Source organism: Peromyscus maniculatus, chromosome 1 (assembly GCF_049852395.1).
Source record: "Peromyscus maniculatus bairdii isolate BWxNUB_F1_BW_parent chromosome 1, HU_Pman_BW_mat_3.1, whole genome shotgun sequence".
Lineage (NCBI taxonomy): Eukaryota > Metazoa > Chordata > Mammalia > Rodentia > Cricetidae > Peromyscus > Peromyscus maniculatus.
In genome coordinates this window covers 149,593,823-149,617,268 of record NC_134852.1, presented here as the reverse complement: position 1 = coordinate 149,617,268, position 23,446 = coordinate 149,593,823, and the positions used below count along the sequence as shown (strand labels likewise).

General features: G+C 52.4%; 1 protein-coding gene across 1 annotated transcript in view; it reads left to right on the top strand.

The window, feature by feature from the left end:
- The window catches only part of Stk32c (serine/threonine kinase 32C), an 85,541-nt gene extending 63,945 nt beyond the window's left edge, over nucleotides 1-21,596 (top strand). The window contains exons 3-12 of the mRNA XM_006987578.3: nucleotides 4,293-4,444; nucleotides 7,739-7,912; nucleotides 8,843-8,880; nucleotides 8,967-9,056; nucleotides 9,498-9,601; nucleotides 10,500-10,616; nucleotides 11,718-11,843; nucleotides 11,943-12,074; nucleotides 19,873-19,940; nucleotides 20,875-21,596. Coding sequence (XP_006987640.2) covers nucleotides 4,293-4,444; nucleotides 7,739-7,912; nucleotides 8,843-8,880; nucleotides 8,967-9,056; nucleotides 9,498-9,601; nucleotides 10,500-10,616; nucleotides 11,718-11,843; nucleotides 11,943-12,074; nucleotides 19,873-19,940; nucleotides 20,875-21,019 — 1,146 coding nt within the window. The 3' untranslated portion in view covers nucleotides 21,020-21,596. The remainder of the gene's footprint in view (nucleotides 1-4,292; nucleotides 4,445-7,738; nucleotides 7,913-8,842; nucleotides 8,881-8,966; nucleotides 9,057-9,497; nucleotides 9,602-10,499; nucleotides 10,617-11,717; nucleotides 11,844-11,942; nucleotides 12,075-19,872; nucleotides 19,941-20,874) is intronic.
- Nucleotides 21,597-23,446: the final 1,850 nt, after the last annotated feature.

Here is a 23,446-nt window from a genome sequence, read left to right as displayed (position 1 = left end):
TCATAAGCTCCTCTCCAGGTGCCATCCCCCAAAGGGACGACTTCCTGTTTGTTGCCAGGAGAGAGTGGGTGCTGCTGACCTGACCCATGTGCCAATGGGGAGGGACCCCATGAGAGCACAGAACCCTTGGACAGGGCTGCAGTTCTGTGGTCTGCAGGGTAGTAGGGGTGAAGGCCAAGGCTTAGGCAGCACCCAAGGCAGCTAGCTGTCTAGGTGGTCTGACCAAGAGCTCCCGGCATCACACAGCTACTGACCTGCAAAGAAGCAACCAGATCATGTAGGAGGATTAAACAGGAACAGCTACAAGAAAGGTCTAGGCAGCCCTCCCATTCTGGTCTTGGGTTCTGAGTCAGGATGTTGCTTCCCTTCCAGTTTAGGGAAAGGATTTCAGCTCTTGCTTTTAGGAGGCACGATAGTCAGCTATTGGCTTATGCCTGCCCCCCCCTTTTTTAAAGTACCTTTAATTCCAAATAATCGATGTGCCAGTGTGGCATAGTTTTAACTCCATCACTGATCTGGCTGTCATTGTGCTCAGTCACAACTCCGTGCTTGACTTGAGGGAAACCTTGTGGGCAGGATTGTTGAATGGGTAGATATTGTTTAGTAGCCAAGGATGGCTGACTTGGCTTGACCCCCCATCCTAGATTGAGCTGATGTATCCAGAGGCCACTTTATTCCAGGCTGTAAGCTTGTGGGTCCTTCTCTGCAACTGTACAGTTAGAATCACGGAGTGGGATTGGTATCAGTCTATCCAAGTTCAGAATGCCCAAGAGACCCAGCTAGTCTGAGAGCCAGGCAGTGCTTTGCAGGGATCTTGGTGGCCTGTACACAAACCTGCCTGGGCTTGTGCCGGTGCTGGTTTTGGGGTGGGTGGACTCTGAGAAGTGGCCAGATACTACTGAAGGGCTATTGAAACGTTCTGAGTTCTCCTTCTTTCTGAACCCTGGCCAGAGCCTTTGGGTCATCTCTACCTATTGCCCAGGGCCCTGCCTGCAGCTTTCCCTTCAGGACATGTGGTTCTTCTAGCAAGAGGGCAGAGGAGGATCCAGCCGCCTTCTCGGCAGTCTCAGAAGTCCTGAGAGAGCATTTGCAGAGCAAGTATGAACAAGCACATGATCTGGCTTTGAGTGCCACTGTGGTTATTCAGACACATGTGCACAGCTGCCCAGTAGCCGTGATTTTCACCTTCTCCTTTATGTTAGCCTGATTTCTGGGGGACTGACTTAATTTGACAGTCCACAGAACATAGTCCAGGGACACAGAAAGGCAAGTTAAACTTGGCTGTCTGAGGCCTTTTTGGGAGATTCTGGGTTTGTAGTCTTTTTTTTTTTTGGTGGGGGGAGGGTGGTTCAAGACAGGGTTTCTCTGTGTAACAGTCCTGGCTGTCTTGGAACTCACTTTGTAGACCAGGCTGGCCTCGAACTCAATGCGATCTGCCTGCCTCTGCCTCCTGAGTGCTGGGATTAAAGGCGTGCGCCACCACCGCCCGGCCTAGGTTTATATTCTTATATGTCCTGGGAAGCCAGCTGGTGAGCTGTATGGTTTTTTTGGGAACAACCTTTGATCTCCCTCTCATCCCCCACCCCTCTGTGTATGTCTGTCTATCTGTCTGTCTTTCTCCCTTTTTTCTCTTTCCCTTCTGTTTTTGTTAGGGTTTTATTGCTGTAAAGACACCATGAGCAGGGCTGAGCAGGGCACCATCAGTCCAATATCATCATGGCGGGAAGCATGGTGGCACACAGGCACCATGCGCTGGGAAGGCAGCTGAGGAGGTAGTTCTACATCTGGATCCCCAGGCAGCAGGAAGAGACAGTGAGCCACGGGGCCTGGCTTGAGCTTCTGAAACCTCAAAGCCCACCCCGCAGTGACACACTTCCTCCAACAAGGCCACACCTCCAATAATGCCGCTCCTTAGGAGTCCATGGGGCCATTTGTATTCAAACCGCCACACCTTCCTTCCTTTTTTCTTTCTTTCTTGTGTTTTAGAGAGTCTTATATAACCTAGGCTAGTCTTGAACTCACTCTGTAGCCAAGGATGATCTTGGACTGCCTTCATCTCCTCATTGCTGAGTTTCCAGGAATACACTGCTGCATCCAGTTTTATGCAGTGCTGGGGCTTGAACCAGGGCTTTGTGCATGTTAGACAACTGCTCTGTCTACTGAGTATAGCTCCTCTTGGCTTTAAATTTTTTTTTAAAATGAAAAGAAAGATTTGAGAAGGATCTTTGCCCCAAGTCACCCTCAGAGACAAGACCCCCTTCTCTGTATGTCCTCTACGGGCCCTGGACCCCACACCTGTTCCCAAAGGCCTACTCCTCAGAGTCAGTGCAGTTCTGAGACTGGGGTACAGGGGTGGTGGTGAACCTTGGAGGTAGGGGCTGGTGTATGTTCAGGTGAGCTCCCATCCCTGGGGCATCAGACTCAGCACAGGAAGCTTCCAGAAGAGTTCCGCAAGAGTCTTTGTGGCCTGTGGGGGAACCTGGCTATGTTTGTACCACTGGCAAGTTTATGCTGAGGTGGGTGGGCTCCTAGAGGCAGTCAGATGTCCCCTCCATATCCTGCTGGAATCATGTCTCAGGCTGAGCTCCCTTGGGCTTACCATGCCTGTGGGCAAGGTGCTATGTATTCAGCGTTGCCTTGGAAACTGCAGCTGTGGATACAGAGGGTGTGTCTCTGGATGGTGGGAGGATATGTAGGGCTCAGGACTGAGAGAAGCTGTTCAACCACTTCATCCACAGACCCTCCATCCAAGATCAGAGTGCCAGACAGCCCTACCGCCGCCACTATAAGGGCAGGGGCCACAGAAGCACCAGCAGCCGTCACCAGAACTTCACAGTAGAGTGACAGAAACATAGCCAAGAAGTGTCTGCACAGCTTTTTCCATCCACCCAGCTGCTTCCATCTCCATGGCTCACTTCTAGCTCCTAGGCAGACAGTGTGCGTCGCCCCGATGTTTATCCTGCACCGCTTAGTGTCCTTGCTTGGTGTCCCACAGTTGTTGCATGTCATTAAAAGTCCTTTTGGTGACTCTTCAGTGGCTGAGTGGCAGTCGTTAAGCTTACCACTCAGTGCCAGGAGGCCTTGCTGGACATAGGGTTAGATGTCAGCTTCCTGAAAGGATCCTAGAGACCTTTTACCTTGTGTGTATTCCCAGGAAAAGGAATGTGGGTCCCCTTGGGGTAGTCTGAGGCCGGTGACACTGAGGTATATGGTGCGTGCCGAGCTTTCTGGTGACACCTGGGAGTCTCACCCACCTTGAGGTCCAGAATCATTCTGACCTGCAGCTAGTGTTCCACAGAGACCTGGAGACCATAGTCTGTAGAAACCCTCAGCAATGGCTCTGGTTATCTGAGTCACCTGTCCTCCACTGTGGCTTGCAGTGAGGGTGGGTGTTGATTGGGCACCTGGTTTTTGTGTTTTGACCTCCTGTTTTCTTTTGGGAATCTTTGTCCTTGGTTCTTGGCCACAAGGGCTACCAGCTGCTTTTCTCCTCACCTAGTCCTTCTTTTCACCTGTTCCTCTCTGCTAAGTAGTACCGGTGCTGGTAGTTGACCACGACAGTGCCATGCTCAGAAAATGCCGAGCCTTAAGGGCTGACTGCACAGGGACCTGCTATCAAGGACAGTCCCTGCTCAGTGGAAACGGTGATCCTGTGGTGTGGATGGAGGCTTCCTGGACGCACAGCTTTGTGCTAAGTGGGTTCTCTCCTTCATTCCCGAGATGCTTATCTGGAATGTTAATTTGATGGGATCTGAAATCAACTAAGAGACGCACCTCTGGATGGGTCTGTGAGGGCATTTCCAGGAAGCAGAGAGCAGACAGGAAGTAGGACTAAGCCATACACCTCACCCCTGTTCCCAAGCACAGTGACCTGCTTCCTCTAGCAAGGCTCTACCTGCTAAAGCTTCGTCCCGCTTCCAAAACAGAGCCACCTGCTGGAGGCTAGATGCTTAAACACTTGAACCTGTGGAGGGAGCATTTCACACTTAAACCACACAGCAGCCCCTAGTGGCCCTCATAGCTACATGCTATGAAGGGGTGCTGAAGCCTGATAAGGTGAGACCACTTACACAGGTCATGGCTGGTGAGGGGCTTAGCACTCCACACAGGGCAGCCCACCATGAAGCTAGGACTCTTGTCTGGGCACATTGAGACAGGGTTCTGCCAGTCTGTAGAAGGGGCCCGCTCACTGCCTTGTCCCTCTGCTGGCTGCGGACCCTGGCTCTCTCAGGGTGGAGGGAGCTAAAGAGTTTGGTTTCTGGCATTCTGCTCAACCGCTCTTGGCCCTCCAGGTGTGCATCGTGCAGAAGCGAGACACTGAGAAGATGTATGCCATGAAGTACATGAACAAGCAGCAATGCATCGAGCGTGATGAGGTCCGCAATGTCTTCCGGGAGCTGGAGATCCTGCAGGAGATCGAGCATGTCTTCCTGGTGAACCTCTGGTGAGCCCGCCCCAGGGCCTGCCACGGATGCTCCTTGCAGTGTGATTTGCCTTCTGGAATGGGATAAGGGGCCCTGCTGTTCTTTGGCTCTAATACCACTGGGATGCTCCCCTGCCCCGCCCCCCTCAGGCCTCTGTGTCCCCCACCATCTATTCAGCTTCTGTGCTCAGGACCTGCTGGGCCCAGGGACCAATGATATGCTGGGATTTGTACAGAATCTCCCCAGAATCTTTGAGGATCCCAGGGTTTAGCACTAAGTTGTACAACCAAGTTAGGGGAGGACCTTCAGGTTCCTGCATGTCTTGGGTAGGGTTTCTATTGCTGTGAATAGATACCATGACCATGGCAATTCTTACTAAGGAAAACATTTAATTGGGGCTAGCTTACAGTTTAGGGGTTTAGTCCATTATTGTCATAGTGGGAAGCATGGAAGCATGCAGGCAGACATGGTACTAGAGAGGTAGCTGAGTGTCCTACATCTAGATCTGAAGGCAATAGGAAGGGAGAGTGAGCCACTGGGCTGAGGTTGAGCTTCTGAAATCTCAAAGCCCATTCCTGGTGACACATTTCCTCCAACAAGGCCATGCCTACTCCAAAGGCCACATCTCCTAATAGTGCCACTTGCTATGAGCCTATGGGGGCCATTTTCTTTCAAGCCACCACACTGAACAAAATGAGTGCCAGACGCATAAGAACCTATGAGCTGTTGGGAGGTTGATTCCTTCCTCTCCAGGAAGGACCCAGGGTCTTCTCCATTGCAGGACTGCTTCCTGACCCAAAGGGGGCCTTCCCAACACTGGAGTCCTCTCCAGTACATGGATCTTCCCTGACCCAGGGGCTCTCCTTGACTACTTCCTATAGTGGGCTATGTAGACTTCCTATCTAGACTGTTCTGGGCTGTGCTCCTGGACAGGCATGATTGACAAAGGCTCCGTGAGCCACCGCCTTTCCAACAGTAGGGATCTCTGACCAAGTAGCCTCTAGAAGTCATAGGTGGCCCTCTCCTGTAGGTGACCCTGTGTCCTTTGGCAGAGCTTCAGGAAGGAGCTGCCAACTGCTGTTTGGGGTAGTGGAAAGCAAGTATGTTCTGTTTGACAGTGAACCTAAGACTTGCTTAGAGCACAGACCCATCCCCCAAACTGCAACCTGCTGTTGTCAAGAAACTTCAAAGTGGACAGCGGCCATTTCCCAGCAGCTACACAGCATGGCTCAGTGGCTTCCTTCCTCCTCAGAAGCTCTGGTGTGCTGTGGCTGCTGCTTTCCAGGCAGGCTGAAGAGTGATAGATTCAGAGAGCATTTTTTTTTTTTTCAAGACAGGGTTTCTCTGTGTAGCTTTGCGCCTTTCCTGGAACTCACTTGGTAGACCAGGCTGGCCTCGAACTCACAGAGATCCACCTGCCTCTGCCTCCCAAGTGCTGGGATTAAAGGCGTGCGCCACCACCGCCCGGCTCCAGAGAGCATTTTTATGATACACATCATCTTGTTTTCAGCATGCTGAGCGACATCTAAAGTGGGGAGGTCTAAATGAGAAGTACCCCTCAGACCTGCCCCATCATGCTGTATGTAGCTCAGGAGGTCAGGCCTGGGCATGGGGGAGGGTCAGGAGAAAGGGGGGCATTCTGCTGTGAGGTGGGAACACAGTGTTGACAATGAAACATCTTGGAAGCCCAGGACTTTCCTGTTTGGGGCCTTAGCAACCCAGCCTCCCCAGGCTTTCTAAAGGACAGTGTTGCCTAATGGTCGGGTTCATGGATTCTGGTTGAGTTCCCTACCTTGCTGTCGACCACACTCCTGACCTCTTTGTTGTTAGTCTTCTCACTTGTGAAACAGGAGGTCCCCAGTGAGGCTGTCACAACTGTGCAGGTGTTGGTGTGACTTGGGGGCCACAAGCCAGGAGTTCAGAGTCTGTCTTTTCCTTTTTTTTTTTTCAAGACAGGGTTTCTCTGTGTAGTTTTGGTGCCTGTCCTGGATCTCACTCTGTAGCCCAGGCTGGCCTTGAACTCACAGAGATCTGCCTGCCTCTGCCTCCCGAGTGCTGGGATTAAAGGCCTGTGCCACCACCGCCTGGCTCTTTCCTTTCCTCTTGCTCTTGCACTTTCCACACACCAGCCCTCTGGGGATGTCACCTGCCGTCTAGGGTGTACTGGAGCCACCACGACAACCCAAGTTTCTTGCTCTTTGGCCCTCTTCCTGACCCTTTCTGCAGACTCCTGCCTGTGCCACCTTCTCCAGGCCACCTTCCACTGAGGATGAGACAGGGTGGCTTACGGAGGGCAGGAAGTGGGACATCACATGAAACGGAATTCTCTGTGACTTTCTTCATGAAAGAGTCAGTTGTTTAAAAATTAGAGTTGCCTAGCCGGGAGGTGGTGGTACACGCCTTTAATCCCAGCACTCAGGAGGCAGAGGCAGGAGGATCTCTGTGAGTTTGAGGCCAGCCTGGGCTACCAAGTGAGCTCCAGGAAAGGCGCAAAGCTATGCAGAGAAACCCTGTCTCAAAAAACCAAAAAAGTAAAATAAAATAAAATAAAAATAAAAATTAGAGTTGCCTCCGAGAGCTCACAAAAGAGTACTGAGCGGAAGGAAGTCCTTAAAACACTGTTCTGCTGCTGTCACCATCGTTTTCATTATCGTCAACATGCAAGAAGCTGCCACCAGCATCTCTTATTACAGTCATCATCACCGCCATCGCTGTCATACCACCATCACTGTCACCACGACCACCGTAGTCACCACTGTCAACCATCGTTATCATCACCACCACCATTGAAATCATTACCACCACCCTCAATATCACTGCCATCACCATCACGTTCATCGACACCACCATCACCATCATCACTACCATCATCACCATTGCTACCAGCATCGTCTCCACCATCACCACTACCATCATCACCATGGCTTCTGGTCATTAAACACCAATTTCTTGCCCGGCTCTGTACTAAGCATTTCACTGGCACTGACTCACGTTCTTCTTTTACTAGCCAGTGTTTTTGTTTTGTTATTCTCGCAGAAGAAACCAGGGAGACCTGAAACAGCCCAGGAATGTGTACTGTTTTGGGTCTCCCGTGTCACTTATGGGCATCTTGGCTCCATAGCTGAACCACCCTCTGGGACATGGCTATTCTGTTTTCCCTAGTGTCCCGGTGCAGTTCTGAGCAGGGAGGGATGTAGTCACTGCCTTAGGCAGGATGGCGATCAGATTGGAAGGAGGAAGGACCAGGTGTGGCAGAAGCCATTGCTCTAGCTCCTCAGACATTCATATGCCAAGTCTTCCCCTGGTGCCCACAGGTATTCATTCCAAGATGAGGAGGACATGTTCATGGTGGTGGATCTGCTTCTGGGTGGAGACCTGCGCTACCACCTACAGCAGAATGTCCAGTTCTCAGAGGACACAGTGAGGCTGTACATCTGTGAGATGGCCCTGGCCCTGGACTACCTGCGTAGCCAGCACATCATCCACAGGTGTGTGAACACCTTGGGGATGAGGCACCCACCTGGGCTGAATGGTTGGTAATAACCTTGGGTCATACCACCTAAGGGGGTATCCCTAGTCTAGCAGAGTCTGGTCTGGCTCCTCATCCCACCCTCTCATAAGGAGGTGGGATGTTCCCAGTGGTGGGCCCTGTCCAAACAACCCAGTTTGAGGCTGGATACAGAGGACTTAGTCTTCACGAGTGGGCCACAGGGCCTGGCTACATCCAGGCTTGTATTTGTCCAATGACCACATCCTGGGACTTCACACTGATTGCGGTGTTCTTGCAAAGCAGATGGAATTGGAAAATGTCTAATTAGCAAGCAGGTAGAATTAGGAAGCAGAAATTAGGTTGAAATCCTGCAGCCTCGGTGTAAACTGAGGTGTGTTAGAAGTCTAATAAATCTGATTTCTGCCTCTCTGCCCTGGGGATTCTGTTGTCCGGACATAATTTAGGTGTGTGATGGTTTCTGAACACTAGTTCTGTGTCTGGAAGTCAAGGGGAGAGAACCAAAAACAAGTTATGGTAGCAATGTACATGAGTTCGCTCCCTTGCAGTTCCAGGGCTCTGGTGAGGGCATCATGGGGACCTGGCCCTGAGGGTCTTCTGCAGTCCTTGGGGGCTTCCAGCTGTAGGTGCCCTTTTGTACAGTCCTAGATGCTCTCTGGCCACCAAGACCCAGAAGATGGATTGCTGGTGGCTTCCCTGTAGCTGGCTTCTGGGTGGCCTTGGTGCCCTCTGAATAGTGTCCTCTCTGCCTCACACCAGGTCCTATGTAGAACCCACCCTAAATACCAAGTCATGCCTTCCGGGCCTCTGCCTCTAGTGAGGCATCTGGAGAGCCCCTGACTGTCAGAGATGTCAGGGCAGGAATGGCATGGGTTCGAGCTGATTTTCTTGTTACCTTCTGTCCTCCTAGAGATGTCAAGCCTGACAACATTCTCCTGGATGAGCAAGGTGAGTGTCTGGAGCTCTGGGACACTGAGAGGAGCGTGGGCACCCTGCCCGGGATCTGGAAAACCAGACCTGCCCTCTCTTCACAGGACACGCACACCTGACCGACTTCAACATTGCCACCATCATAAAGGATGGGGAGAGGGCGACAGCTTTAGCTGGGACCAAACCATACATGGGTAAGCCAAAGGCCTCAAGTGACACCCGGCCATGCAGGGCCATGCCACCGCCTCAGTCTTTCCTCCGGGGTCAGATATAAAGTCATAAGAGGATTGACAGAAAGGCTTTTTTATATGATCGATCTGATACATGCAGAAAATCTGCGGGTGTACATGGGAGTCATGGGATGGAAACATGAGATGGCGCCCTCTGTCCCTGCACACTCACTAGAACAGAGGACCTGGGCTGGAACCAAATGGTCTAGCTGTGGCCGATGTTGTAACTGCTGTGGGCTGTTCCGGAAGGGCGCTGCTCCCTGCGGGTGGAACGGTGCAGGATCATGGTGGGTAGGGCTCTCTTTTAGATCTGTGCAGCCTGCTTTCCAGGCCTGACTGTGAGTTGCCCGGTTATCAGGCCCTCTAGCCCCACAGCTCAGCTCTTTCTTCTCTTTGTTGGAAAAGCTCCAGAGATCTTCCACTCTTTCGTCAATGGCGGGACTGGCTACTCCTTCGAGGTGGACTGGTGGTCGGTGGGGGTGATGGCCTACGAGCTGCTACGAGGATGGGTACGGAGCCTTGTAACCCTAAGCTAGCCACTTCCTCGCCCCAGACTGGCTGAGAGCCAGGGAGGGAGGATGGCACTCCTAAACCTCAGAGGACTCAGGCTTTTAGCAAAGCATGATAGATGCCTGAGCAAGCGAGTCTCCTGGGGTGGTCAGCGATGGACAGGATGTATGTCCAGCAGGTTCCTGGGAGGGACATTGCTTTTTTTCTCTAGGAGCAGAGACACTGATGTGCTTAGGCCACATACTGCCCTCGGTATCCTCTTTAGGGGTACCCCCACCATTCCATGAAACCCCAGCCCTGATGAACACAGCACCTCCTGGCCTTTGGGACTGACCCACCCAGACCTTAGGTCTTAGTGGTGGTAGGGAATGCATATTCTTGACAGATGAGTTTCTGGGCTGTGGTACCCAGTTCAGTCCTGGTGCAAGCCTTCCCCGCTAGGCTCTGGATCGGGTAGCTGCTCTTCTCAGAGCTGGGCCTGCATCTGGGACTGCAGATGGGCTCCCAGGGTGCCTACACTTGTGCTTGGGTGCAGGGGTGTGGAGGGTCACCCAGTGCAGGGCATCCTGGTGCAGGGGTGGGGAGGGTCACCCAGTGCAGGGCATCCAGGTGCAGGGGTGTGGAGGGTCACCCAGTGCAGGGCATCCAGGTGCAGGGGTGGGGAGGGGCACCCAGTGCAGGGCATCCAGGTGCAGGGGTGGGGAGGGTCACCCAGTGCAGGGCATCTGGGTGCAGGGGTGTGGAGGGTCACCCAGTGCAGGACATCTGGGTGAAGGGGTGGGGAGGGGCACCCAGTGCAGGACATCCGGGTGCAGGGGTGGGGAGGGGCACCCAGTGCAGGGCATCTGGGTGCAGGGGTGGGGAGGGGCACCCAGTGCAGTGCATCCCTGCCCACAGAGGCCCTATGATATCCACTCGAACAATGCTGTGGAGTCGCTCGTTCAGCTGTTCAGCACTGTGAGTGTCCAGTATGTGCCCACCTGGTCCAAGGAGATGGTGGCCCTGCTGCGGAAGGTGAGCCTCCTTCCTCCCCCCGCCCCGCCAGAGTCCCATCCCTTCTGCCCTCACTCTTTGAGGATCTCAGGGAGGCACCCCATCTTTTCCATGGGCACAGACCCCGTCACTAGCACAGCCGTAACCTTTCCTGGACAACCACTCTGAGACCCTGTCTGGCTCACAGAGAAGTGGGTTTCTAGTTCCAGCAGCCTGATTGGGCCCTCATGATGGTATGCATACCCCTCTCTGTAACCCCGGCAGGAACCCATGTGTTAGGATGTGGCTATCTCCCACTTCACAGGATGCTCAGACCCAGGCAAAGAATTCAGGCATCAAACCTTGTGCATCACACATGTAGGAGGGAGAGGGTACCAGGCTGGCACGTGACTCAGACTGTGCTCTAGTCTCCTCTGCCCCTGCCCCCACCCACCCTGAAAGGTGCCCGGGCTTGGGTCACCACTCCCAGAGAGCAAAGGAGAAAGGCAGCCCCCCCTCCCTTTCTCACAGCCAAGTTCTGTCTATAACGACTGGAAGAAGGATGGAGGGTAACAGCTATCAGGGACACAGGGACACTAGATGTCCTGGGACTGCACTAGGGGTTGCTTATCACATGAAGAGCTTTTCTCTAAATATGTTGATTGGAGTATCCTAAAGGGTGGGTCCAGAAAGCAGAGCCCATGGTCAGGACAGATGTGAGAAAGGGTTATTATATATGACACCTGAACAGAAGGCACCTGGCCCTGGTGACCTGATGTCCCAACCCAATGTGGATGCCTGGATTTCCGGAGCCTGGAAGTTCCACATCATAACGGGAAGAGGCTTTGCCTTACAGCGAGTTGGGCCCATATGCTAGTGAGAGGACATTAGCCAGGCTACCACTGCCACCTGCTGGCAAATCTTGGCAGGACGTCCCTGCAGGTCCTGTTGTCCTTGGGCATCAGGGCACTGGGATCACATAGTCCCTTGGGCCATATTGCTTGATGCCACCTTTCCTCACGTGCCGCTGGCGATCCTGAGGTTCCAAGCCTCATACCTGTAGACACCTTCAAGGGCTGCTCCAACCTGGGGCAGGTGACCATTCTTCTGTGGGACTTGTCTGAGAGGGTGGTCTCCTTGCAGCTCCTCACCGTGAACCCTGAGCACCGGTTTTCCAGTCTCCAGGACATGCAGACAGCTCCATCGCTGGCCCACGTGCTCTGGGAGGACCTGAGTGAAAAGAAGGTGGAGCCAGGCTTTGTGCCCAATGTAAGAAGCCCGTGCACTCAGACAGGCAATCCCAGGCTATTGGGTGTGTGTGGGTGGGTGGCCCACAGGCAGGGCTCAGTACCCTGTGTCTCTACACAGAAAGGCCGCCTGCACTGTGACCCCACCTTCGAGTTGGAGGAGATGATCCTGGAGTCAAGGCCTCTGCACAAGAAGAAAAAGCGGTTGGCTAAGAACAAGTCTCGGGATAGCAGCAGGGACAGTTCACAGTCGGTGAGTGCTGGGCTCAGGCTGTGGGTCTTCCCCACCCCGTGTGTGTGGTGTGCAGGGTCCCGTCACAGCACTCTGCACGGCCTCTGGGCACAGCATGCACTCTATAGTCCAGCAATAGTGTTCCCAGGGTCCCAAGGAGGCTGAGGACTTCCCCTCTACCGTTACCAGCTTCCCTTGTCATACCCGGCCTTTCCACACACCTGCCCTCAGCTGCTTGCTCCTCTGGACAGTGATCACCTGGAGAACCAGCTGTGAGCAACGGCTGGCACTGAGAGTGAGGATCCCCTGATGCTATGCCCAGGGGCATTAGCGCTCAGGCAACTTGTGTCCTGGTGCATCAGGGCTCAGGTGTACCAGTATCCAACATCAAAATGTTGTCAAAGCTCTGCTCTCCGAAGGCTCCAAGGAAATCCTTCCCTGCTTTTCTGGCTTTGGGGGTGACTGTCAATCTTGAGCATTCCACATAAAGTCACATTCACAGGTTCTAGGGTTTAGATACTGAACATTTTTTTTTTTGGTGGTGGTGGTGGTGGTGGTGGTGGTGGTGGGGTCACAGTTTAGTACCTAAGACCACGGTGCAGCTGGTGAGAACAACCATTATGTGTTGATGTCAGAGTAGTAGTGATCAATGGTCAGTGTTTGCCTTATACTTGGGCCTGTCTCTCTGGAGTATACCCTCCCAGATCTGATGGGCCCTGTGTTGTTCCTGAGTGGGTGTGGCATGCAAGGCTGGGGTCATCCTCTAGATGCCCTGATTTTTCAGGCCTAGATAGGTAGGTGGGTCTCCTGACCTCTCTCTCCGTCACCTGCCCATGGTACCCCTGGCGTCTGTGTGTTGGTTTTCAGCCTGACGGTTCCTGGGCCAGGTACCAAGAGTAGGGATGGCAGAGGTTCTTGTTGGGGTGTTTAGAACCAGGGCTGTGGGGAATAGAAACTGGCTCCGTGTGGGAGTGGGTACCTAGTGTGAGAATCCAGACACGGACAGACTCTAACTGCTGTGCTGACCTCTGGAGGCTATGAATGGGTAGGCACCTGCACCAGGAGGAACTTGGCGCCATCCTGCAGCAGTTGGTGGGAGCTTTAGTTGGAGGGTGGGAAGTGTTCTGGAAGTCGGCTAACACTGGGAAAACATCCAACGTTCTTAGGGAAAATTGAGAACCTTGAGACTGAGGCCCCTTAATGAATACCTTTATTTTCTTACAATCACATAGCATACAACACACACACACACACACACACACACACACACACACACGAAGTGCATCATTGCTGGCTTCCCGCGCACCTGCCACCAGAATCTACATGGAGAGCTTTCTCATAGCCCCTTCTTAGAAGCCGCTGTTTTCCAGCCTTCCCCTGCAGGCATGGCAGCTGCCTCTGTCCCTGTGGATGTCCCCCGCTCTGACATTTCACCTAGATGGAATCAGAGTGTGTGGTCCTGCACACTTCTTGCACTGGATGCTGTGTCTCAAAGGCCAGCACTTCCCCTCTTCTGATTGTGAAAAACATCCTGTTTCTGTTTAGTATTTTTTTCAAGACTGTATCACACATTCCCCTCAGCCCTTTGTCACCTGACTGGAATTTGGGCCACTTCTGATTTTGAATCATTGTCGCACTGCTGTGAATTTGTGTGTAGGTCCTTGTGGGGGTGTGCTCTCATTTTTTTCCTGGGAGGGAACTTAGTGTGACATCTGGCCTCTGTGCCACCTCTGTGCCTCCATTTTCAAGAATCCACCCTGGTGTGTTCTGCAGCTACATCATTTTATCCCCGCACTGGCCATGGATGTGGACTGTAAATGCCTTATGTCCTCACCAGTTCTTATTGCTCAGTTTGTGTCTTCAATGTAACTGCTACACTGAGTATGAAGCAGTGAAGGTTTTGTTTTGTTTTTATTTTACTAGGGTTTTTTTTTTGGTAGTTGTTGGAATATTTTGTTTGTTTGCATGCTCTGTTGATTTTTGTTTGTTTGTTTGTTTGTTTGTTTGTTTGTTTGTTTTGAGACAGGGTTTCATGTAACCCAGGCTGGTCTTGAACCAGAATGACCTTGAATTTCTGATCTCCTGCCTCTACCATTCAAGTGCTGGGATTAGGGGCATGCCCTGCCATACCCCACAATGTTCCATGCATGCTAGGTGCTCTACCAACTGAGCTACACTCCCAGCTCCCACAGCTCTTTTTTATTTGAGTTTTACTGACTAACGAACATCTTTTGTGCTTACTACGTATCTTATTGGAGAGCTGCCCTTTCCTGTTCTTTTAAAGCTGGGTTATCTTTCCAAGTCCTCTGTGCCCATATCTGTCTCTCCCGGGTGTGTTTGGACCACTCACGTTGACACGGTCGGCTTCCTATCTCCTGTGTTTGTGGCCAGTTTACTTACTGTGTTTGCTCTTTCCTCCCCAGCTTTGCCTCAGATTTTCATCAAGCCCTTTACATGAGGTTCCTCCATCTTCTCCCTCAGCTCACCAATCACAGTTCTTTCCATAGTAGTTTTAGGAGGGCTGGCGAGATGGCCCAGTGGGTAGAGGTGCTTGCTGCCAAGCCCGTGGCCTGAGTTTGATTCCTGGAACCCACATGGTGGAGGGAGAAGACTGATTTCTGAAGGTTGTCCCCTGGCATGTATGTGTGTGTGTGTGTGTGTGTGTGTGTGTGTGTGTGTGTGTGTGTGTTTGTGTGTGTGTGTGTTTGTGTGTGTGTGTGTGTGTGTGTGTGTGTGTGTGTGTGTGTGTGTGTGTACGCAGACACATAAATCAATGTAAAAGTTTTTCCAGTAGTTATAGTAGAACTTGCAATATGTCTTTGGCCAATTAAAATTCACCTTCAAACAACACCGCTTCTTCACCCAAGTGGGAGAATGTTCTCGTAGGAAGAAGCCCCTTTCTGTCAGCACTGCTCACCTTGTGCTGTGCCCCCGCCATTCGCTGGGTGCAGAAGTCGGGTGGGGAGAGACTGTCGTCTGTATTAACTCTGCGCCCTTACCAACATTTCCCAGCTGTTCCTCTCCTCGGCTGACGTGCCAAGGCTAGTGGAGTCTGCTCTCAGAAAAATCTCCTCCCCACTACAGTGGGTTTTCCCTTGGACACCAATTTCTACTTCCACAGGGGACCCTGGGTGTGTTTCACCTGGCAGGTCTTCCCTCTTCTTCCAGGCCTAAGTGGGGAACCTTTCTGGGTTCTCCATTAATACTTGTTGGCTTCCTGGAATGAAACCCAGGAAGGAATGGGTGAGTGGAGCCTAGAATACAGCCTCAGAGGTCCTCCAGGAAGCACTCCTGCAGCTCTTGATCCCCTGGTCTCAGCTCCAGGGAAGCCCTTCATCTGGGACTCTATTGTCTTCTGTAGATTTGGGGGCACTGGGACCCTCTGTCTTCAGCTCTGACAGGTCCAAGAAAAGCCACTGATCTTTCGAGCATCAGCTTTTTTTCTTTCCTTCCTTCCTTCCTTCCTTCCTTCCTTCCTTCCTTCCTTCCTTCCTTCCTTCCTTCCTTCCTTCCTTCCTTCCTTCCTTCCTTCCTTCCTTCTTTCTTTCTGGTGGAAAGAATGGGAGCAGCAATGTGGAAGCTGTTTACAGAGCAGAACCCAGTGCAGAAATCTTTACGTTTTGTTTCATTCTTTATACTTTGGGTGCAAATGCTTGTCAGATGGGTGACAGTCATGTGCTTGCTAGACTGTCTTTCTTTGTGGGTGTGTCATCTGCAGCTGGAGTCTTTCGTGCCGAGCCGCTGGGAGCATCCACTGCTTCTGTTTTGCTGTGAGGGGGAGAATCTCCGAAGCTGTAGTCAGGAGGATTTTGCCTGTGTGTTGGATAGCTCCCGGTCTCCTATTTATGTCTGTGATCCACTTTGAGCGGATGTTTATGTGTGGTGTCAGGGGAGGGCTCATCTTTATTCTCTTGTCTGTGGATATCAGATGGTTGCAGAAATGTGTTGAGAGGGCTATTCTTCTCCCACTGAACTTCTTGGCACCATTTTCAAAAATCAATCTGACCATAAATAGCAGGGTTTATTTATGGATTAATCCTACCCCATTGATCTGTCCTCATCTAGCACATGCTGTCTTGGCTACTGTTGCTTTGAAGTCAATGTTGAAACCAGAAAGTGTGACTCTGGCCACTTTGTTCTTTTGAGATTATTGCACTGGTCTAGGTCTGTTGCATTTCTAGTGAATTCTGAGCACTTTAGGAACAGTACCTGAGCTCCTTGACACATCTGTTTGCAACAGAGTTAGGGGTCGGACCTGGTTCCATTCCCCAGGCTCTCTGTCGGCATGAGTGACACATCAGTCTAGTGCTGAGTCTGAGCGTTTATTCAGTCTTGCTGATGTCTTCCTGACCGGAAGATTCTTATGCATATATATGAGCCACTAAGGAAGTATGCCTGGGAGCAATTGCTGAGGGGCCAGGCCTCAGCCTGAGCCAGCAAGGGTACAGACTGTGATGCAGACATGACCAGCTCCAAAGGAGCCAAGCTTTCACGCTCCTGTACCTGATCTAGGATTTGGTGGCTCTGTGTGCATTGGCAAGGGCTCAACAGCCTACCATACGCCACTGGAGAAGAGCTGAATGTGAACGCTTGGCAGGGAGGCCCAGAAGAACCAGCACAGGAAGACATCATAGGAGTCCTCCTGGGAACAGCACCTGGACTACTCAAGAGGACAGTCTGTAGGAAAGAGGCTCATGGGGCCTCTCAGAGCCCACAGCAGCCTACCTCTTGTCTCACTCAGAACCACTTTTACTAGATGTCTTTGTAGGGGCTCCTCGGGCCGCCGGGGACTTGAATTCCTAGGAATGTGCCCATGTGGAGCTTAGTGGATAGACCACCACCTCTATTCTGGTGCTGTTCTCATGGTCAGGCCTACGGCTGATACTTGGGTTTTTCACCAGTACCTCAGTGCCACTTTGGTTCCTCCCCACCCTCACAACACACCCCTGCCAATCTCAGCATTTTGTTGGATGAATCCTGTCTAAGGCTATGATCCAGACCCTCATCCCTGAGATGGCTTTTACCTAGAATTTTGTGTCTGTCTGCTTACCGTTGGACAGTACATAGACATACATAGCTAGGCCCATCTAGGAACAGAGCCCAACCTCTTCTTGGTGATCAAAGTCAGTTCCTCTGCTGGAATGGAGTCCACTCTCGGGGTGGCCACAGCAACAGGACAGAATGTTGGGTGTGTGATATCTCATGCAAAGGAGAGACCTGCAGAGATCTGGAGGTCTTTGGATCCCATCAAGCCTTCAGCTAAGTACTGATTGGTCTGTACCTGCTGTAGATACAAGGAGAGGAGATGCCCAAGTCAGGGAACAAAGCCACAAGAAAGAATCAAGCAGCACGTGAACATTCATGTGTGTGTGTGCGTGCACACGCACATACACACACACCTAGTTCATGTTCCTACCCTTGACATGGTGTCAAGAAGGGTTCTGGAGGGCACTGGACAGGAATGAAGAAAACTAGCTGCCTCCTACAGGCCAGGGTCTGTGCCACATTCTCAGTAGGAAGAGGTGTGAGGTATAGCCACCCATCCTTGACCCTGGAAGGCTGTTCCCAGGGGACCTTGGTTCTTGCAGAATGTCTTGCGAGCAGAATGGCAAATTTATGAGACACCATAATGGAAAAACAGAGGTAAAGATAAAAGTCTCTGTGGCTCTTTTTGGTTACTTCAGCCTGGGTACCATGCTTCCTGGTGATGGTGTAGGCTGGTTGGTCTAGGGGTATTTATTATAGCATCTGTTTTTTAATGTATGTGTTCTGGGGGAGGGAGGGAGCACATGTGTGTGGGTATGTGGGCACATGTGTATACAGGGAGGGGACAGAATCTGATGTCCTGTATCTTTTTCACTCTCTTGACTTGATTTACTGAGGCACGATCTCTTGATGAACCTAGAGCTCACTCACTGATGCAGCTAGGCCAGCTAGACAGCCTGTCCTGGCAATCCCTTGCCTCTGCCTCCTGAGCACTGGGATTGCAGGCAGGCCTCTATGCCTACCTGACTTTTTATGTGGGTGCTGGGAATCCTCAGCCTCATGCTTACATTGAAATGTGTTTTTTGTTTGTTTGTTTGTTTTTTGGTTTGGTTTTTCAAGGCAGAGTTTCTCTGCAAAACTGCCCTGGCTGTCCTGGAACTCTCTCTGTAGATCAGGCTGGCCTCATACTCATAGAGATCTGCCTGCCTCGCCTCCTGGTATTGCAGTGTTATATACACTGAGCTCAAGCCCCCTACAATAGCTATTTTTAAAAGTTTTATTTAGGAATCATTGGCCAAAAAGCTATAGACACTTAAGGTGTACAAGCTGCTATGTTATTTCAAGAAAAGATGGTAAATAATCATCAAAGCAAAGTCAAGTAATGTGTCCACCATTTCCACATCATTATTGTATGCATGTGGGGAAAAGGCTGAATTTCCAAGTCTATCCTTTCAGGAATCTCAAGTATACAGTACAGCGTTGTTAACTACTGTTACCATGCTACACACTTGGTCTCTAAAATGTGCTGATCTGCACAACTTACACTTTATTCTCAACCTACATCTGCTTCCCCCTCCTCTCCCTCATCACAACAGCTGCTACCCATTGGTCGAGGTGGCAGGAAAGGCAGCACTGACAGATGCCATTAGCTTTACCCGGGTCTTGCCTTCAGCACCCAGAGAAAGGGTGGGTCTGTGGCCATTGGGCCCTGTGAGCAGGGCTTGAGAGCTAGCTAAGCAGACTTCTAAGCACTAGACACCCCCTTTGTGGAGACAGCAGCAGGCACCTGGTCCCCACAGTGTGCATTTGCTGCGACCTACCTGTCCTCCCCCTTAGGGGACCTAACCCCTCCCAGGTAAAGGATTGTAGGACTGCTATTGGATCTGGAAAGCAAATCTATAACTGTGTCTCCTGCCCCAAGGCAGCTGGTAGCCTTTGCGATCTAACCCTGATCTCTCTGACCACCAAGAGCCCCAGGCTCTGCTGGCTATCACCACAGGCTCCTTTTGAATCAGTGCACCCCTGGGCTTCAGCTTCTTGGATGTGCCATTGTCACCATGGACACAAGGGCCGGGTTCTTGCAGTATCTCCCATCCCTGTACCCCCTCGCCAGCTTACCACCTTGTGGTAGAACGCTGCCATCTTGTAGGTCCTTCAGCCTTTACTCTTCAGCCTGCCCATGCATGCATTTTCACTTCTCAGCACTCTTCCAAGACGATTTGGGATCTTCTCTTGAACCCCATAACCGGGTTTCCAAAAGTTGTCCTGTAGTGTTTTGAAACCCAAGTGGGGTGCTCATACCAGGAAACCGAACCCAAGTAAGGAAAGTCTCTTGCAGACACCACTCTTTAGTCTCATGTTCTGACTTACAGCCCACCCACGGCCTTAATGCCCACTCCCAGGCTGTTGCCCTGGCTCTCACTGGTGCTCCTTAGCTGTGCCCTGTAGCTCCCCAGAGGGCCCCTCACCTCTGAGCTTGGTTGTGCTGCTGGGAGACACAAATATGATTCTGAGGGGGAATGGTAAGTGGAGGTAGCTATTGAGGGAGCAATGTACCTTCAGCATCCCTACCAGATTCTCTACCAGGCGCCATGTACAAGTTCACTGAGAATGGGAGAGTTGAGGAAGCTGTCTTTCCCATGTCATGCCCCTGCCCCCACAGCTGGTCTTTAGTGAGTCTGCTCTCAAATATAGGAGGTGGGCTTCTAAAGAGCGGAGCTCCTTGGAAGCCGGGAGTTTCCTTCCCAGAGCTCAGGAATGGGTGGCTGGAGCTGTGCTTGGGGACGGCCCATAGCGTCCAGCTCAAGTCACCAGATGGCCTTTCTGTCCACAGGAGAATGAGTACCTGCAAGACTGCCTGGATGCTATCCAGCAAGACTTTGTGATTTTTAACCGAGAAAAGTGAGTGCATGTATGTGTGGGACCATAGAGGGGCACAGGGGTTACCCAGCACAGATGACCCAGTAGCCATGTGGCCTGTGCTCGCTGGGAAGGACAAGCAGTGGATATGGAAGGCAGAATTGAGTGGCCTCTTCTCAGGCCCCTGCAGGGGCTCCCTGGGGACCTTCCAGGTGAACTTAAATCCAGTGGTTAGAATCTCAGGGACACACTTGGCTCAGACCAGAGCCAGTCACCTCCCAGTGGCCCCTCCAGTCACATCTGCCACTTGGCCACTCACCCAGAAAAGCTTTCTTTAGTATCTAGTACCAGTGGCAAAGACAGGGCATGGGTGGCTGACAGGGCAAGACAGATCACAGACAGCTAACAGCTGCCTCAGTGGAGATAGCCTGGTATAGTGGGGCCTGAGAAAGGGGTCAACACTCCCCTGCCTGGGAAGCAGGGAGGTCTTCCTGGAGGCAGTGGCTCTGTACTAGGTTGGGGAGGATGCAGAGAGCGATCTGGGTCTGGGTGAGGACACTGGCCCCATCCTGTGGTTGGAGGACAGGATGAATTATGGGCTTGGCCATGGTCTTTGAAAAGCTGTTCCAATGCTGCCCACTGAAACAGCTTCTGGATGAGCTGAGATGCACAGCCTGTGGCCCCCAGCCTCGTGGCTCTGTGGCCAGCAGCAGAGGGCTGAGCCTCCCATACCTCTAATGTTCTCAGCACCCACATCCACATTCCAGCTCCCTGTGTTCCCAGCATGTGCCAGACACAGGGCTTCCAACAAGGGACATTTTTATCATCCCACACCACATCCCTGAAGGGCACATCCCATGGGTCCTAGGAAAAGCCATATAGTCTACATCAGTGGGCCCTGGGGATGCCAGTGATGCTGTGCCGTTTGGTGGGCTACATAGATACACCTGTGTGTCGTCCCCCTCCCCCTCCCTAGGCTGAAGAGGAGCCAGGAACTCATGAATGAGCCTCTCCCATGCCCCGAGACTTCAGATATGACAGATTCCACCGCAGACAGCGAGGCAGAGCCCACAGCCCTGCCCATGTGTGGCTCCATCTGCCCCTCATCTGGGAGCAGCTAGGCCATCTGGACTGTGTCCAAGGGCAGTTCTCTCTCAGGCTGCTTTGAAGACTCAGGACGGCCAGGAGGAGGCAGCAGTGGGGCAAAGACCTGACCGCCCAGCCTGCCCGTGAGGCTGTCAGTATGGTGAAGCTGCTGGGAGCCATGGGTGCCCGTCGAGAGTGGTGGTTGGGCGAGGAGGGCCCTGGGTACCTAGACCATGGTTACTTGCAACATAGAGGGAGTCCGGCAGCCGTCATGATGGCTGGCCCCTCTAACTGTAAGCTGGCAGATTACAGATGGCCGGAGTGGTACATTGGGGCAGGAGCCCTTGGCTTTCTGGACCCTTTTGGAATTGGCTGTACATAGCCGTGTGGCCAGTCTTTGCTGTGGCCTGGCCAGAATGTCCCTGAGCTTGCTGCTCAAGGCTGTGGGGGTGGGAACAGGTCTTGCTGATTCTGATATGTCATTGAGGGTGGGGGTTTGGGGAGGGAGTGGGTGGGATGGCAAAGAACGTTTTCTAGAGATACACGCTGCTCTGGCAATTTCTGCAATTTGTGTATAGTTTTCACCTCTGAGAATTACAGTCTAAGAACTGCTGTGTCGCCTGCTGTGTGTGTTCTGGGCCTGTGGAGTGATGGCATCCAATGCCTGCAGTCTTCCATGGAGAAAGTCTATTGGACTGGGGCAACTGGGTAGCGGGTGCCACAAGACGGTGGCATTGTGGTGGCTACCCCAGCATTTACAGACACCGGAAGTGGGCTGTTGAGCGCAATTTCAAGGTCCAAGCCAAGTGAAAATTGTCAAAAGCTGAGGAGCCTCGGAGTGGCTTCTACAGGGCAGGAGGAATACAGCCAAAAATATGACATCTACCCCTCACTGCTCCAGGGTTCTGTGGCCAGAGGGCACTTTGATTAAGTCATTACGCTGACCTCTCCTGTCTGAGCACGAGTTCTGCCCCTCTATTCCAGGGTTTCACAGGCCGATGTGGGTTCACTTGGGAGATCCCATGTCACGTATGGTGCCCTCCCAGGACAGTAGCCGACCCTGGTTACCACACAGAGTATCTGAACCTATGTCTGTGGTTCCAGCCAACCCCGGTAAATGCCTGGCCAGGCTGTGAAGTGACCAGGGGCCAAAGTGACCACAGTATCTGAATTTCTGGCTGTGCTGAGAACAGAGCTGAAGCCCCAGGAGAGAGAAGGCAGCTCTGACCACCACCACCACCACCACCACCACCCACACCCAGCAGGATGACTAACCATAGGGCTCCCAGTGAGGCCCACACCTAAGTACAGCGTGGCACACAGAGGATGCCGGACACAGAACCCGGTCACCACTGCTTCCCTGCAGCCCCTCCAGGCAGCCAGGTTCTGAGGTCAGGCACACACATAAGGGATAATTCTGGGGGTTTGTCTAAGTGTGTAAGGGGCGACTGTAGGGAGAGTGCACTCTCCTTTTTGATTCTGACAGGGATGTAGTCACTTCCTGGGTCCCTTCATCACCCCTGTCCTTGCTGGGGGAAGTAGAAAGACACTGGCATAGAGCACAGCATCCAGCCAAAACCCAGGGTTCAACTCTAAAGCCTTGCTGGGCATGGTAGTGCACACCTTGAATACCAGCACTCGGGAGGCAGGCAGATCTCTAAGTTCAAGAAGGCCAGCTAGGTCTACAGGACGGCCAAGACTACATAATAAGACTGTGTTTAAAAAAAAAAATCAAGTCTGAAGCCTTACTGACCATGTTTTTATGTGGCCCAGAGGAAGTGCCCCCCCAAAGGTGTCAAGGCTGCAGGGTAGGTCTTCAGGAGAGCTGCTGCTAAGACCAGAGAAACTCTATGATCCTGGATGCCAACTGCTGTCAGCTCCCACTGAAATGTTCCTGCAGCTGAGGATGGACGTGGGGAGGAGAAGGGACAGGCAGTGTGGGAAAGACCTCCTGCTTCTGGGGAGGGGGGTCCCTTACCTGGAATGAAGAACTTGAGACCACCTCCGTGAGAAGAGGCTAAGGCCAGGAGGCTAGCCCAGCAAATCCAACCTCCGGAAGGCACTGATAGGAACTGCCAGCTGCTTTCCTTCTGGGGTGGGGCCTGGCTATGAACGGCTGCACTGGTCTCCTGGGCTGCTCGCCACACTGCATCTCACCTGCAGGGCATGCCTCAGTTTCCCGTTCACTGCCTCACCACAGCTGGAGTGGTTTGAGTCCGGCCAGTCAGAGCATGGATGTCCTCCTGCTGACCATCTGGCTGTGTGTCACAGCCAAAGACCCTCTCAGAGGAAGATCCCTTTCCACCATTCAGGTCCAGCAATGCCCACGGCACAGAGCAGGCAGAGACCACACTGCTAGATCGCGTGCAGCTGGCCAGAAGTGTCAGTAGTGGCAGGGGCTCCCCGGTCCCTGTGCAAATGCTTGTGAGGGAGGGAAGTCTGGCTGGTAACACACGGGCAGC